Here is a 13371-nt window from a genome sequence, read left to right on the forward strand (position 1 = left end):
GCGAGAGTGTGTGTGTAATATGCTGTATGAGGCTTTTTAAATGTGCTCATTTTCAGCGAATTCTCTCAGGCCAGTACAGCGCCTTCACAATCCTTGGTGGAAAGTTCCATCTAAAAGCCACTTAGTCACTTGGGAAAGAAAAAAAAATTAAAAAGCCCAAAAAAAACCCCCCAAAAAACCCTCCAGCCCGTAGAGCAGTAACGAGTTCATTCTGTCCTGCGTCACAGAGACATTTTTAAGTATGGGGACAAAATCTTAAAACCCCTACCCCTCTCCTGGTAGAATGATTGACATCTCCCCTCACATCACTGCCACAAACTCCTGTCAGTCACTCTGTATCTCTCTCTCTCTCTGTCTACCCCCCCCCCTCTCTCTGTCCCCCCCCCCCCCTCTCTCTCTCTCTCTCTCTCTCTCTCTCTGTCTATCTCTCTTTCCTTCCATTCATCAGTCAATCCTCTGTCTTGTTCTGGTGGAGGAGTGTTGAAGCATTGAATGAATGATCTCTACTTGCGTATTGACTGTGTATAAACCAAACTAGACTTAACACATCATCATAAGAAAGTTTTTCATATTGGACCTCTGTCTTACAAATTCGTACGTGTGAACACATATTTTTCTGAGCTAATAAGGCTCACATTGTTGCAGCGGAGATAAACGTCTCACCTCTGATTGGCTGTAAAAATAAGGCACCAGGCAAAGACAGAGTCAGTTAGTTCTACAGCTCGGTACTTAAACAAGGCAGAAGAAAAGTCAAACTTTTCCCGTTACTCTCATTTTGTGTGTGCGTGTGTGTGTGTGTGTGTGAGCATATGTGTGTGTGTGCGTGTGTGCACATGTGTTTGCGTGTGTGATTGAGCTGGGATATTAGGGTCTCAAGGGGCTGGGATATATTCAGACACCGGTGTGTGTTCCTTTCTTTCTTTCTCACACACACACACTCTCTCTCTCACTCTCTCTCTCTCACTCACTCTCCCTCTCTCTCCCCGGTCTGTTGGCTTTGATGTGTTTAGGCATCAAGGTCCTCCTCTGATTACACACACACACACACACACACACACATACACACACTTGGATTACTCAGCCACCGCAATAGAGACTTTGTCACGCTCGGCTAGTCAGAGGATCTCTGTGGTTTCTCAGCCTTTGCTGAGACCCTCTATCCATCCTTTCCTTCCTCTCTCCACCCCCCCCCATCCCTTTATCACCCCCTCCCCACCAAAGGGTTGTGTCCTTGGTATTGACCGAGTGATTGATTTTAGAGGAGACAGGAAGATTGGCCTGTGCTGTTCTTATGAAAAAATGACCCATCACCTCTGGTATGTGTGCGTGTGTATGTGTGTGTGTGTGTGTGTGAGAGAGAGAGGTACAGATTTTGTAAAAGGCTGTGACTTGAGGTCATAAAGACTAGCTGTTTCCACAAAGATCATGACAGAATTTTGCCCTCCTGCCCTGTCCAGGCACTGATGTAGGTGGAGGCCACACCTGTTAATGCTCAATCTTCAGTTAAAATCTACAGTAAGAGAAGACAGACCATTTCATTTAAAACGGCTGTGTAGAAACCCTGTTTTCAAAAGGTTGTTTCGTTGGCTTATGTGTCTGTGGACTAATTTTATGACTGGACTAGTTTGTGCGTGTGTGCGTGCGTGCGTGTGTGTGTGTGTGTGTGTGTGTGTGTTCTTGGCCAGTTTGACTGACAGTATCAGAGCTGAAAGATGACTGAAGCATGTCATGTAGCCACTGCAGAAATGACAAGAGAGGGAAAAAAGAGGGAAAAAGTGTGTTTGAGTGTATGTGTGTGTGTGTATGAAGGGGGGGGGAGAGAGAGAGAGAGAGAGAGAAATTGTGTGTCCTGTTTTGCTACATGTGTAATTGTGTGGAATGAGAGACTTGTTTAATTATGCCTTTCATTATGCTTTCGTGTCATTTTATGACTTGATCTTTAGGTAATGGAAGAGAATGTGGCATGGCACCACACTGCTGATTCTATAGCACAATGTCCAACATTCTTGCAGCCATTTAGCTACACAGGCCTGGTGAACTGGTGCTTAGATGTGTGTGTTAAATGGTTAGTGTTGAAACTAGTAGCGTCGACAAATGATTTGTGGTTACATATACATTAAATGTCTTTAGCATGGTGATGAGCTTTGGTTTGAACTGGCACGTTTGCCTTGACACATAGCTGATCTCTGTGGGTTAGAGGGAGATTATACGAAAAGATAAACCAACTGGAAAACCCTGTCTCCCTCCCTCCCTCACAACTCATCTTTCTCTGTGTCTCTCTGTCTCACACACACAAACACAAATACAAACACAAACACAAACACAGAGAGACAAAGAGAACAGACATGAGTGTGATTTGAATGAGACTGATGACTGGACGCTGTGCTCGCTCAAAGGACAGCGGTACCCGATGGGATGACCCAGTGTCTGATTTTCCAAACACACGGCCTCCCCACCCCCACCTCCCCAACACCCCGCTGGGACTGAGCAGTGGACGTCAGAGAGAGCTGTTTACTCCAACTGTGAACATCTGTCAAAGAAACACTTTTTTTTTTCTCTCATTTTTCGTCAGTGTTAATGAGTGGTAGAATCCATCATTATGGCTATAATAACTGTCTCGTTTTTCCCTCCTTTACAGGTTCCTTAGTGTGAATCTACCATGGACCGCATGCTGTGTCGGCTGCTGGTCCTGGGAATGGCAGTGATGTTGGCCCATGCATGCCCTAAGTACTGTGTCTGCCAGAACCTGTCTGAATCCCTGGGCACCTTGTGCCCTGCCAAGGGGCTCCTCTTTGTACCTCCAGACATCGACCGTCGCACGGTGGAGCTCCGACTGGGAGGAAACTACATCCTGCGGATAACGCAGCAAGACTTTGCCAACATGACCGACCTGGTGGACCTCACGCTTTCCCGCAACACCATCAGCTACATCCAGCCTTTTTCCTTTGGCGACCTGGAGACGCTCCGATCGCTGCATTTAGACAACAACCGACTAGTGGAGTTGGGCCCTGACGACCTGCGCGGTCTGGTTAACCTCCAGCATCTCATCCTCAACAACAACCAGCTGGGACGTATTTCAGACAGGGCTTTCGAGGACCTGGCTCTGGCCTTGGAGGACCTGGATTTGTCCTACAACAACCTAAAAGCTCTGCCCTGGGATTCTGTGAGACAAATGATCAACCTGCACCAGCTGAGCCTAGATCACAATCTTCTGGACTACATCCCAGAAGGCACCTTCACTGACCTGGAGAGGCTGGCACGCTTGGACCTCACGTCCAACCGGCTCCAGAAGCTTCCGCCTGATCCCATTTTCGCACGGGCGCAGGACTCGGTAACAATGACCACGCCGTTTGCCCCACAGCTCTCCCTGAGCATTGGCGGGAATCCTCTGCACTGCAACTGTGAACTGCTGTGGTTCAGACGCCTGGAGAGAGATGACGACCTGGAGACCTGCGCTTCCCCTCCAGGCCTGAAAGGGCGCTATTTCTGGAATGTGCGGGAGGGAGAGTTTGTATGTGAGCCACCCCTTATCACCCAGCACACACACAGGATGCTGGTGCTGGAGGGTCAGACGGCCAGTTTGAGGTGTGAGGCAATCGGAGACCCCATGCCAACCATCCACTGGATTGCCCCCGACGACCGGTTGCTTGGCAACTCCTCACGGATCGTGGTGTACCGAAATGGCACCCTGGAGATCCTGATAACCACATCGAAGGACTATGGCACATTCACCTGCATTGCCGCCAATGTGGCAGGTGAATCTACAGCCTCAGTGGAGCTGTCAATCATCCAGCTGCCCCACATTAGCAATGGTACTGGCCAGGCCTCCCAACCGAAGTCGCGCCTCTCAGACATCACTGGTACCTCTAGGACCAGCAAGGGCGTTCCCAAGAGCCAACCCGAGAAAGCCGTGTCCGTGTCGGAAGTGACTGCCATTTCGGCCCTAGTCAGGTGGACTGTCAGCAAAGCTGCACCCAAAGTGAAAATGTATCAGCTTCAGTATAACTGCTCTGACGATGAAGTCCTCATATACAGGTAAAAGCTTAAGTCTCATGGCTTCAGAGCAACAATAACAACAACATTTTAAATAAATAGAGATTATGACTGAGTAAATAGGATGGAGATATTTGTGTTATGTTATGTCAGTTACAGTAAATGGTTTGTTTATTTGTGAGAACAGCCGTTTTTCCTCTTTTCGCATTGCCTGACAGTTGTAGCAGGTTCTGAGTGATGAGCGTTAAACTCACTCGACAGACGGTATCAATAACCAACAGGACAGCATCAAATTTATTTTAAGACTTAAACACAGCTCTCTTCGATAGCATATACTGCTAGTGGCCTTCTGGGATCAATCCATCATCCCATAGCAATGCCTGCTGAATTTTTAAGCAGCAAAAAGGGGTAAAAAAAAAAAAAAAAACAATGTCTTATTCTCTGCTCCCCCCATCCCCCCATCATCTGATGTCTTACTTGCTAAGTAGCCACTCTCCCTTCAAGCCCTGCTCCATTATGTTTGCATTGGAGTGCTTAGGGGTTTCCTAAGCTCAGCAAAGTCAGTGAGTCTGTCAATCCAGTAAGATGTGATGAGGTACAAACTGCATTACAGGAGCCTGTCGCAGCGCTATAAATCTGAAGGAACCAAGCAGAGCGAAAATCCAATTACTTAATGCCATTTAAATCAGTTATCCATTAATATTGAGCGGACGCATGATGACTCCACTCTCCTTCGCACTTCATTTGCTGTATAAATCCACATTACCACATCTGTGTGCACGTCTTTCTCTGTTTATTCTTCTTCTGCGTTTGAACTGTTCATCCTGTCAGGGAAGCATGGTAAAGCAACTGAGCCAATCCCCGGTCAGAGGCCTCTGTCGGAAAAGCTAGACTGTGTCCTAAGGCAGTCTGTGTGTATACCATTCATGGTACAGCTTTGGGAGGAGAAATACGTTTTATGTTGCCCATTAGCAGGCCTCTCTGACTGCCCCCACGCTCCTCTATCCCAACCCATCCCGTTTCACAAATCACCTGTAATCCCTCAAACATCAGCTCCACCCCACCCCCACCCCACCCCCCGGTTTGTCCAATTACAGATCAGGTGTTTGACAAAGAGACGGATATTTCATCCACTCCACTCTGAGGCAAGATGAGAATCCAGGAATTTGTTAAAGGGTGATATGGTATAACTGTCAGAGTTGTCTTATAGTCTGTGAGGCAGAGAAAGGAGCCTGGCGTTGATGCAGTAATGGAAGATGCTTGTCGGATGTAGGCTGTTGGTAATAATTTAGCCTGTTTGCTGCGAGGCCAGTGAGCTTCTGCTTTATCCCGTAATGGCTGGTGTGTGGTGTGTTGTGTGATTTAGCACCAGTACTTCTCCCTAGGATCTGAGGGATGCATCCCAGAGCCAGGAGTTCACTCCTACAGCTTTTCCTATCGGCCATTAACTGAAAATAGGAACATGATGGACATACTTGTTTGTCGGCTGCTAAATTACAAAATAGGCAGTTAGGGATCCTTTCCCCTTTAGAACAGGATGGAGTAACTGTCTTTCTGCCCAGTATTTTCAAGTCCACAGAAAAAAAAATGGATGTAAGTAAACCATTACTTTTAAGTAATTAAATTATTTTTAAGTGCATTAAAAAGTCTTTGTGTCAGAATACATCTACCCTGTACTTAAAAAACCTGAAGTTAGTCGACGAGATGATTAAGGTGCTGTGTCAATTGTGGCGCTGTTAGCAATTATCATATCAAGCTAATCAGCTGTTCTGGAACAAAGAACTTTGTGAGAGGCAGAAGCTTTGAGAGGAGTCTTTCAGTAGTTTTTAGAGGAGTCTTTCAGTAGTTTTTAGGTGGTTGTATCAGTTTAAGAACAAGCTTGGGCGGTACGTCCAAAAAATTCGTTTCAAGGAATGATTTTCAATTGGACAATAATTGTATTTATCGGTACAAGAAGCATGTTTTTTCGTTTCACATCTCTTTTTCTTCTTTTAAGCTCCATACTAGTCTACTGGTTGTTTTCTGCAACTTCACACTGTTTCATGTTCTTAACCGCAGCACTAATTCAGAGACTAGAAGTGGTTGGTGGTTTTCTTCATTTAAGCAGACATTACTGGTAAAAATGCCACATTAAAATCCTTGTAGTGCCCAGCCCTCGCACAGGGTCAAACCTATAGTAATGTTTTGGAAACATCGTGGTTCACCATCACCCATCTAAAGAATCTGAATCGTGGATTTGATACCCCTCTTTTAAAACATCTGTTTCTTGCTCTCTGCCACAGTCTTATGGATGTAAACTGGTTGTTTTGAAATTTGACCAAGATTAGTCAGGCATTACCTTGAACATTACAGTATGCAGCAGCCAAACAAAGATAAATCTTTGTGAAAGAGACTCATTCCTGCCCGTTTTTAAAGGACAGCAAATCCTGAACCTCCACATCCCCATGGAGGCTTTCGTTTACTGTAGGAGTACTTTTCTTTTCCCTTCCTCTGTCCTCAGAGGAGTGAATAAGGGTGCTTTGAGAAGTCCCTCACTGTGTCTCTGTAGGAGACCAACTTAACCAGCTCATTAAAATGAGGCACACATACTCCTGAATGCAGAGTACAGAATGGGCTCCACAGTTGGCATGGCCTGCCACTCGGATCCCCTCTGCCCCAGTTTCTCTGTAAAGGCATTCATCCATTACGATTATTGCGAAGGTGGAGTTGGAGCACTCAAGAGACCCAGGGGATTGAGGATGGACACAGACCAGTGCTGAGATCCATTTCGGCCTCTCTCTCGCTCTCTCTCTCTCTCTCGCCTTACTCCATGTCTACAAAGATCGTAGTCTCTCCCCTCACCACAGAGTTAGAAAAACCCATTAGCTGTTGTGCTTACATAAACATAATCAAATTTCCTCGCACTCCGACGCCACGGAGGAATCAATGGAGCAGGAGGCCGTTTGCACGACCTTGTCTATGTTTGTTCAGAGCAAACGGACGGAGAAATCAATGGAAAAGAATGAGTTATGGTTTTTTTTCTCTGGTTTTTTGTAACTGTATCTCTTTGCATTTAGAGAGGAAGACAGACTGTAAGAGAGGGAATAGAGAACGATTCGTGTAATAGTCTAATGATTGCAGGAAGGAAGGGAAGGGAACTAGAGAGGCGAGGGGGGGGGTGTACTGCTTTGTTTATTCATCAGGCTGTGTCGGTTTCCTTAAATATGGAAGTGTGTTTAATAAGGAAAGATAACTGTGTTCCCTCTAAAAGCCTTGGGAAGACTGGAGGGAGGAGAGGGAGCAGATATGGCTGTCATTCTCTTCTCCGTATTCCCGTCAGCGCATTCTCAGGACCCCATTCCCGATTAATGCTTCCACCCCCTGATGGCACTGCAAAAAAAAACAGGCAAAAGCATTCTTCCAAATTATTTTTTCCAGCCCAAGGGGGTACTGGAGAACACTTTTTTATTTATGCATGCATGTATGTATTTATTTATTTAGTTGTTTAGTTAGTTTATGACAAGCAGCTGCTGACATTTCCACTTGATTTCTGCTCAGTCCGCGCACATATGAATTACACAGAATTAAATGGTGGATGCAGACAGCCTGAAATCAATCATGGATGGAAGCAGAGAGAGAGAGAGAGCGAGGAGATGACGGCTACCCTGCGTCTCTCTGAGCACGAGGAAGGCAATTATGACTGAGTAATAGATTACATCGCCAGAGGACTGAAAATAGGGAAAAAAATTTAAATTTAATTCTTCCGTCTGTTTTTTTTTTTTTTTTGGTGTGCTGATATTGTAGTGTACAATGACAGAAATGCTTGCTTAATCGAAGAGACCAGTGTGAGAGAGAGAGAGAGAGAGAGAGAGAGAGAGAGATGGGGAAACATTTTACACCAAGCGACTGCTTTTTATTAATGCCATGGGTTTTTCCTGGGCTGAGGAGATCCAGATGCCAGTGACATGGTCTGATAATGAAGGCTGATATGGGCTGTCATATTCCATTGGGTGGGTGTGTGGTGTCAGATCCTCAGGGCTCCCCTCCTCACTTATGAGTGTTCCACAGACTTAATCTCTCCTGGAGAGAGGACCACTTGCCAGCAAGAAGAACCAGCTGACGTTTCACCTGAACAAAATGCTCTCTCTCTTTTAAACACACATACACACACACACACTCACTGTCGACACTGTGTTAGCCTCTATGTCCTGCTTTATTTATTTATTAATTTTTCCAGGATGGAGCTGATATCAAATGTACCATCTGTTTGCCACCCCAGGACAGATGGCTTCAAGAGATAGAGCCAATTACTGCTGGCTGTCAGCTAGAGCAGTGAGAAAGAATGAGTAAAAAAAAAAAAAAGGAAAGAAAAAAAGCAAAAGACCTCATAAAAGAGGAGCAAAAACTAAAAAAAAACGCAAGGTTGACTTCTGACATTTAGTGGAGAGGACAGTCACAGATAGCACTCAAGCAGTCAGAGAACTTGGGGATGATGGGTTTAAAAAAAAAACAAAAAAAAAAACTTCCATTTTGAACGAACAGATCGATGTGAAAGACACTTGAAAACATTATCCTCTTGTTCCACTGAATTATCATCTGGTGTCCTCCCTTTTCACATTTTAAAAGGGACTCATCCAAACACTCCAAAACTCTGGACTCAACAAATTATTTCTCTCAAGTCAATTTCAAACTTGGTCTTATATGCCATTATTTATTATTATTATTTTTATTATTATTATTATTAGCAGTAGCAGTAGTTGTAGTAGTAGGGGTAGTAGTAGTAGTTGTTGTAGAAAAAGTACTAGTAATATTTTCAATTCGTTATTCGGCATTATCAAAAGTAATTCTTTGTGTGTTTTTTTTTTTTTAATTTTTATTAAAGGATGATCCCAGCCTCCAGCAGAGCTTTCCTCGTGACTAACCTGGTCTCAGGCACACGTTACGACCTCTGTGTCCTGGCAGCCTGGGATGACACTGCTACCACACTGACCGCCACCAACGTGGTGGGCTGCGTCCAGTTTTTCACACGTGACGACTACCCACAATGCCAGTCTCTCCACAGCCAGCTCCTGGGTGGAACCATGATTCTGGTGGTGGGCGGGGTGATTGTGGCCACTCTGCTCGTCTTCATTGTGATCCTGATGGTCCGATACAAATCTACGGGCGACGGGGTGCCCCCTCCGGGCAAGCTTGCTGACGTCAGCGACACGTACTCCCAGACGAATGGCGGACGGCTTGGCCAAAACGGGGTACCCCTGCCTCCCCTGAAACCCAAAGTCACATTACATGACGAGGTGGTGGAGTTCAAGTGCGGGTCGCTCCAGAGCAGTCTCAGCTCTTCCTCCTCCTCTTCCTCTTCCTCTGACTCACTCCACGCAGGGGGCAGAGGCTCCTACAGCCCTAACAGTACGCTGGCCAGCATCTGGAGGTCAGCGCCACACAAACCCCGCACCAACCTGGACCAGCTGCTGGGAGCCTTCACGTCCCTGGAGCTCCGCGGCCAGCAAAGGGAGCCAGGACCCGCGGGGGGTTCTGGATCTGGGGTGTCAACGGGAGGGAATAACACTACTCCTGCGCGACCATTAACGGACAAGGAGCCCTTGCTGGGGAGGACGCTAGACTCTCGCCTCAGTCGGCTTCTCATGCTGCCCCTGGACTCCAAACCCAAGAGGAGTCACTCCTTCGACATGGGCGACTTTGCGGCGGCCACAAGCACGCAGCTGCGCAGTTATCCCAGACGCATCAGCAACATCTGGACTAAGAGGAGCCTATCCGTGAACGGGATGCTGCTACAGTGCGATGAGGAGGGAGACGTGGGGAGCAGTAAGGGTACCGTGGAGAGCTCCGAGTGGGTTATGGAGAGTACTGTTTAAGGGGGTTCGGTTGGGATGGACGCTCCGAACCCAAGGGGAGTGCTGTTTAAAAAGAGGCCCAGGATGATGCTGGTTACCCACATGGTTCTGATGTAATGGACTGTATAAATGAGAACAACAACTGCTCACCTAGAGCTACTGTTGGGGGTGGGGGAGAGGGAGGGGGTGTAATCTCTCTGTTCCTATTCTGCATGAAATTTCAAAAGAACTGTGTGGAATATTCTGGGAAGGTCTAAAGAAAATTCCCCATTGTGATGTATGAAACATGACGGGCTCACAGCAAGCTGGTGACATTTCACTGACGGGGGGTCAAAATTGCGTGTGTGTGTGTGTGTGTGTGTGTGTGTGTGTGTGTGTGCGTGTGCGCATGTAACTGCATGTCTGTGTTTTAACAAGGTGTTTGTTTGGACACATGTACATGTGCTGTTAAAGAGTTTGATGAAAATGTGAAAAGGGGGTTTGACAGAGACTAGAGCTAAATGGAAACCTGTGGCGCTGTGCCATTAAATGTATCTCATGGCGGACGATGGAAAGGCACAGAGACAGAACGCAGGTGTGTATTACTTCTTAAAATAACACGGACGGAGGAATGTGGAGGAGATTACCATGCCAACAACAGCTCCTTTCTTACCTAGAATAAAATGGCTGAATCATGTATGAGTCGGATTAGAGACAATGTGTGTTGGACTACTGGTGAAGTACCATTTATACATGTAATGAATTTGAAGTTTTATATTTTTATCTTGCTGATCGTAAACTAACACTTTGTCTCTCCTTCTCACTCTCTCACTCACTCTCTTTGCCTCTATCTCTTCCTCTTTCTCTCTCTCTCTCTCTCTCTATTTCTGTCGTTCTCTCTTAACTTCCCAAGGATTCATAAGAAGGAGTGGCATTTTTTTGTCATGTTATGTTATGAGATGTTTTCTTTTTTTCATCGTAAGCCAGCGAAGGTCATTGTGAAATCCATCTATGATCTCACACATTGGGAAGACACCAAAAGACCTCATCAACATTTTCAGCAAAAGAAATTGTTTTCTAACTGTGGTTTACATTTGAAATTTTTCTATGTGTCTGTATCTGTAAAGGAAATCAAATCCAAAAGAGATGAAGTATTTAATCTCTATGAATAAATGTCTATGAATATTATTGTATTTGAAATGTGTGTGTTGTCTTGGGTAATTGGGGGAAAAAAAGCAGCAAAAGAAAGACTATGTAAATATTTAGGTTTATGTTAACTTTCAACAGTTAACACACCATTGGCCAATAACTGATACTTTTGCCATATTGGTCAGTATGGATAGTTTGCCAAACTTTTGGTGCACTATAAGAATAACGTGATCAAATGACACAAGGGGAAATCAGGTTTAGCATCAGACAAATGCAGTTGTGTCTAAATTCATCCACCAGGATGGTCACGGTCATAACGTATGACAAGTACATTTCACTACAGGGTTTTCAGAACACTCCATAAATGATATGACTTCGTAATTTTTTGGTTTCTTGATTTCATGATATATTTCCTTAGGCTTTTAATGCCAGAATTGCATTTTACAGATGGCTTTGAGCATGGATTGTTAGACTATGTGGAGAGTGTAATAGGGGTGAGCTGAAAGACTGGAACGTCTTCCCCGGTAGGAAAACGTTTCGTTTGAATCCCTTTCTAACTTATGCACCCTCATTACAGCTGATCCTGTTTGATATGGGAGGACTCGCTGGAACAATACAGCGCAAGATGACCAGCAAGATTCCTTTTATAATAGCACTGAAGAGTGACTGGTTTTCACTGGAATTTAAGTGACCCGCATAGTTTTGATCCAAGACTGACTTGTTCACCAGCATGACATCTATGTATCTGAATCCACAACCCCCCCCCCCCCCTTTTTTTTTTCCAAATTCATAGCTGCCTTTAAACTGGCTGGACTACAAATTGGCTTCTTGTTTTAATAGCCTACAGTAAACAAGTGAATGGTTGTGTGTGTGTGTGTGTGTGTGTGTGTGTGTGTGTGTGTGTGTGTGTGTATGTACATAGATAGATAGATAGATAGATAGATAGATAGATAGATAGATAGATAGATGATATACTATATGTAGTGAGTTTGTGGGATGCAGTGAAAGCTTTTGTCCCCTGCATCCCTCAAATCAGCCTCTGTCATGTTGCTTCATCTGCAGAGGACTTGGAATAGCCTGGGACAAAGTCAGTTTTATCAGGATCTCAACCTTGACTCCTCCACTCCAGCCTTCCATAAATCAGTAACCCTCTGAACTCCTCTGGTGAAACAAGATTCCAGTGTAAAATTATCACCAAAACACAGCATAGCTTTGACCATTAATTTAATCTTCACACTTAAAAGTATGATACCTGGGTGTAGCCCACACATGTACAAAGCACTGATCTGGTTATGAGAGTTTTAAATGGTCTTCACTGTTTTGAGCTTATCCCATGCAGCAACAGAATGACAATACAGTATCATACGTTTGCTGGTCTTGAGGTCTTCGCCCTTCCTTTGGCTGCTGACGTTATGCCCTGGAGTGAAATGAGTTACTGAAAGCTTCCATGTCAACATCTTGCCCCCGTCTTCCTTACGCTAGCACAGCAGCTAGTGCCGTGCCTTGTTGGAAATGTTTCATTATGTCATCATGACCTACAGTTTGTTTGTTTTTTTAACTGGCGACCTGATCACCATCAGACTGTAAGTGAATGAAGACATTCCCTAGTCTTAGCCCATCCGCGGTACATTTATGTATGTTTATGTATTAAGCTTTTCTGTGTCAAGATGGCTCCTCACTGAAAATCGTCAGTTATCAGGACGAGTAAATCCTTCAAACGTGTACTGCTTTTATTTATTTCAGAATCTGTGGTGTCATCCTTCGTTTAATAAATGCAGTGTCATCAGTTTGTCTCTAACATCGTGTGCGAAGCATCGGGGAAGTATAACGTTTCACTCCTGATAAGGAATGAAAGTTTAAGCTGGCACTGGAGTCAAACACACATCTGAAATAGCTGTCGTAGACTCTTGTAAATTTCTTGCAAATTCACATTATGGAAGTCACGTTAGCCAGAATGAACTCGCCGAGTTATCTATGGCACTGAAGCGTTGAAGTTTAGCCGTTAGTTTGAAAACGTTTGGGTGACAAAGACAGGTGACAAACAATCAACCAAACAGGGTCGATGCAATTGATCGCACGCGGACAGTCTAAGTATAGCGTCGTACCCTGACCTTGAACTCGACTGGACATTAGTTATCGACTAAAGCCTTCGGCTAATCTCTTTATATCATAGTGGTATACTATTCAGTGATGTCTCAGAATGAGAGCTGTTATTATTTTACAGGCAATAACTCTTAATAGCTCATTAACCAGTAGATGACCACAGTCAATTGAATGGATATTGATCGTAAATTGTGATGGAGATAGTGATAATTCTGTGAGAATATGAGTATTCTTGTCTGAAGCAGACAAAGGACTAGAGTGGCGAGTTCTGATTGATTTTCCATCGGTTGTCAGTTCAGTTCTTTTGGGTTTGCAT

At 44.8% G+C, this 13371-nt stretch overlaps 1 protein-coding gene across 1 annotated transcript; it reads left to right on the top strand.

Moving 5' to 3' along the window:
* Window positions 1-2659: 2659 nt before the first annotated feature.
* Window positions 2660-9845, top strand: lrfn2b (leucine rich repeat and fibronectin type III domain containing 2b). Its single transcript, XM_030771842.1, has 2 exons — window positions 2660-4035; window positions 8855-9845. The coding sequence occupies exons 1-2, from the start codon at window positions 2660-2662 to the stop codon at window positions 9843-9845; spliced, it is 2367 nt and encodes a 788-aa protein (XP_030627702.1).
* Window positions 9846-13371: the final 3526 nt, after the last annotated feature.

The sequence above is a fragment of the Chanos chanos genome, chromosome 4, assembly GCF_902362185.1.
Source record: "Chanos chanos chromosome 4, fChaCha1.1, whole genome shotgun sequence".
Classification (NCBI taxonomy): Eukaryota; Metazoa; Chordata; class Actinopteri; order Gonorynchiformes; family Chanidae; genus Chanos; species Chanos chanos.